Consider the following 3,068-nt stretch of genomic DNA (forward strand, 5'->3'; position numbering starts at 1 on the left):
GGCGGTGCGGCCCTCCTCCTCTTGGTGGCCCTTGGGTGGTGTGTGGCCAGAGCCGGGTGGGTCATGCTGCTTTCGCGCCGGGCACGGTGGGAGCGGCAGGGTCGCGTCTGTTGCTTCCCTTTTGCTGCTTGTGCCGGCTTCTGGTGCATGGCTGGGGCGGCTTTGCTGCTCTGGCTCTCTAGCGCATGACTGGCGGGGCTGCTCTGTCCCTTGTTTTGCCTTGTGGCTTTGTTTGCTGTGGTCGGCGGGATGGAGCGGTTTCGTTGTGTTTTTGGGTGGGGGAATCCGCCTGGGTGCTCGGTTGGTGCTGTCGGTTTGTCTGTATCGGCCTTTCCGGTGTTGTTTCTGTCGGGGCCGCTCGGGCCCCTGCATGCGGGCGGTGCGCTAATGGTGGGGTTCCCGTTCGGCGGGCTTGTTTGCCTCCTGGGAGGGCAGGCATGTTGTTTTTTCTGGGGAGGAGCGTCTGGGTGGAGGGGTCCTCACGGTGTGGCGGTGGGTGTTGGACACTGACTTGTTTTTGGCCGTTCTTCAATGAGGGGGAATTTATTTATTTATTTGTGTGTGGGAGGGGGTGTGTGAGTGGGGGAATCGGAGGTTGGAATGGAACTCGGGATTTGTGCTTTGCTATGTTGTGTGGCTTTCTTGTTCTTCGGATTGGTGTTGTAGGACCGCGTCGGGGGGGTCGTTCGGGGGCCGGTGTCGGGGTGGGGGTGTTAGTGCTGGTGCCGTGGGTTTTTGGGCATTGCCCGGCCCTACTGCTGGGTGGGCCCGGGATGGGTCCGGGGGTCTGGGATCCCTGGGGCGCATTGCCCTCGGGCCGGGGCCCCGTTGGGGTTTCGGGGGCTTGGGTTCTGTGGGGGGTGCTGCTTGGGGTCTGGGCCGGTATGCGCCCGGCTGTCTACCCCTGCTGCCGCGGCCTCTGGTGTGCCGGAGTGCCTCGGGGCCTGTTGGGCTGGGGGGGCATGGACAATAACAGCTATGGCAGATGCTTACCCCTTCAGGGGTTTGCACTCTGTAAGTGGGGGAAGGGGAAGGAGGGGGAGTAGGAATGGTCTCGGCCTGGACGTCTTTTGTCACTTGTGTGGTGAGTAGTTTGAATGTTATTGTAGGGGAGGGATTAGATCTGCGGAGGGGGATTGGGGGTGGTGATAGAGGGAAGAGGATTTCAGAAGGCCTTCTGGTCTGGTTCCCTGTCTTGGTCCTGGACCGTGCTGTCCCCTGGTGGGGCGTCGTCTGGGATGGGGGCTCTGCGTGTTGCGCATAGGCTGGCCAGCCGGGGTTGTCCCTCCCCTTATTTATTATTTATTTTTTGTAATATTATTATCATTTTATTTTTTTGATGGACAGGATGGGGGAGGGTGGTGGTGTCGGCCCTGTGCCCGGCTGGCTGATGGGTCCTTCTGCCGGTTCCTGGGCTCCGGGCTATGGTGGTAAGATTGGTGGGGCCCACCTCTCCGGAGGGGCTCTCGGGGAACGGGGGTGCCTATTGGAGTCAGCGGGGGAGCTGGGTCCCTGGGAGTTCAGCAAGCACCCCAGTCCTTTGCTCCCCTTCCCCGAAATCATCCCTCTGCCTGCTCCTTCACACTGCCACACATGTAGGTTATTGGGGAGGGGGTTGTTACTGGAGGGCCCTACCTTCTGACGATGCCCCCCACCCCAATTTTATTTTGCATTTTAGACACTTTCATCTACATCATTTTCACAACACACATCTATGTAGGGTATTTTCTGGGGGTGGGGGTCAAGGCCACCTGGGGGGGCTTATTTTATGGGCCTCACCACGGTCGGCCTCCATCCCCACTCGCATCTAGACATTGAGGGTTCAGGGTTGTTGAAGGGGGGGGTGCGCTGGCACCGTCTATCTCCCGAAAGGGGGTGTGGACTGTGCCGGACACCCCCTCTTGGTACTCCCAGTTTTAATTAAATCTGAGAGCAACACACATCAACACCACATCTGAGGGGGCGCAGGGAGGATCGGGGTCTTTTCACACCCCTGTTCTCCTGCTGCCTCCCGGAGTCTAGGGCCAGGAGAAAGAGGAAGCCACCTGGTCTGTGGTTTTGGCTGAGGCCAGCTGCAGGGCCTCGGTGGCCCGCCGGCGGCGGGGCTGTCGCTTCTGGTCTCCCCATAGAAGGTTGGAAGAAGGGGCATGAAGTGCCTGGATGAAGTAGGTTTTTATATATTTTTTTTTCTTTGGGGGTTCGGTTCTGGTTGGGTGGCCTGCGCAAGATGGGTGGGTCCCGGGCCCGGTGGGGAGCTCTTGTTGGGGGTGGTCCGGTCCGTTTGCGGGGTGGGTGGCCAGGCTTGAAGCAGGAATGAGATAGGTTGTTGTGGCGGTGTCGCCGCTCCCCTCCGCCCCATCCGGATTTTAGGTTCACTTATTGGGTCATCCCTGGATAGTCCCTGGACCAACCACCGGTGCCACCGGGTCTTTGGTCCTGGTATTATCAGATGTGAGTGTTATGTGTGAATGTGTGTCCGTCTTTTTATTTTATTTATTTATTTATTTTCATTATTTATTTAGTTATGTACTTTATTATTTTTTTTTCTGTGGTGTGAGTGGGGGCACTAGGGAGGGAAGGCATAATTGAGATTGTGAGTGTTTTTTTTTTTTTCTCTCCCAGGTTGGGGTCTAGACTGCACCTTCTCCCAAATCATCTCAAGTCTCCGCTAACTGCAGAGCCCATTCCCCCCGTCCTGCTCTCCCTCCGCTGGCTGGCGTCGGGGCTCGCCGGTGCACTGCTGGGGCTCGGGGTCTGGGGGTTGGGTGCCCCTGGGGCCTCAGATCCCTGGGGCCCGGGACTGGATTCACTTCGGTGTGGGGCTGGGTGTTGTTCTGCGATTTTCGGTGCTGGTGCCTTCGCTTCTTTGCCGGTTCCTGGGCGGTGCTTTTTCCGATGCTGGTCTTGTGGTACCGGTTCGGGGGGGGAGGGGAGCTGCGCGGCATGGTGAGGTGCAAGTCTTGGGTTTTGTTTTGGGCTCTGGTTTTTCCGCTTGCATTTCTCCTCCTGCTTAGGGGAATTTTTTTATATTTTTTTTATTTTTTTTTTATGTATATATGTATATATAT

The 3,068-nt window shown here is 57.5% G+C and overlaps 1 protein-coding gene across 1 annotated transcript in view; it reads right to left on the bottom strand.

Annotated features, from left to right (window-relative positions):
* The window catches only part of LOC107104238 (proline-rich protein 2-like), a 2,409-nt gene extending 602 nt beyond the window's left edge, over positions 1–1,807 (bottom strand). The window contains exons 1-3 of the mRNA XM_015404197.1: positions 1,780–1,807; positions 757–952; positions 86–423 (exon numbers count right to left, since the gene is read on the bottom strand). Coding sequence (XP_015259683.1) covers positions 86–423; positions 757–952; positions 1,780–1,807 — 562 coding nt within the window. The remainder of the gene's footprint in view (positions 1–85; positions 424–756; positions 953–1,779) is intronic.
* Positions 1,808–3,068: the final 1,261 nt, after the last annotated feature.

The sequence above is a fragment of the Cyprinodon variegatus genome, unplaced genomic scaffold (assembly GCF_000732505.1).
Source record: "Cyprinodon variegatus isolate N-32 unplaced genomic scaffold, C_variegatus-1.0 Scaffold1662, whole genome shotgun sequence".
NCBI lineage: Eukaryota > Metazoa > Chordata > Actinopteri > Cyprinodontiformes > Cyprinodontidae > Cyprinodon > Cyprinodon variegatus.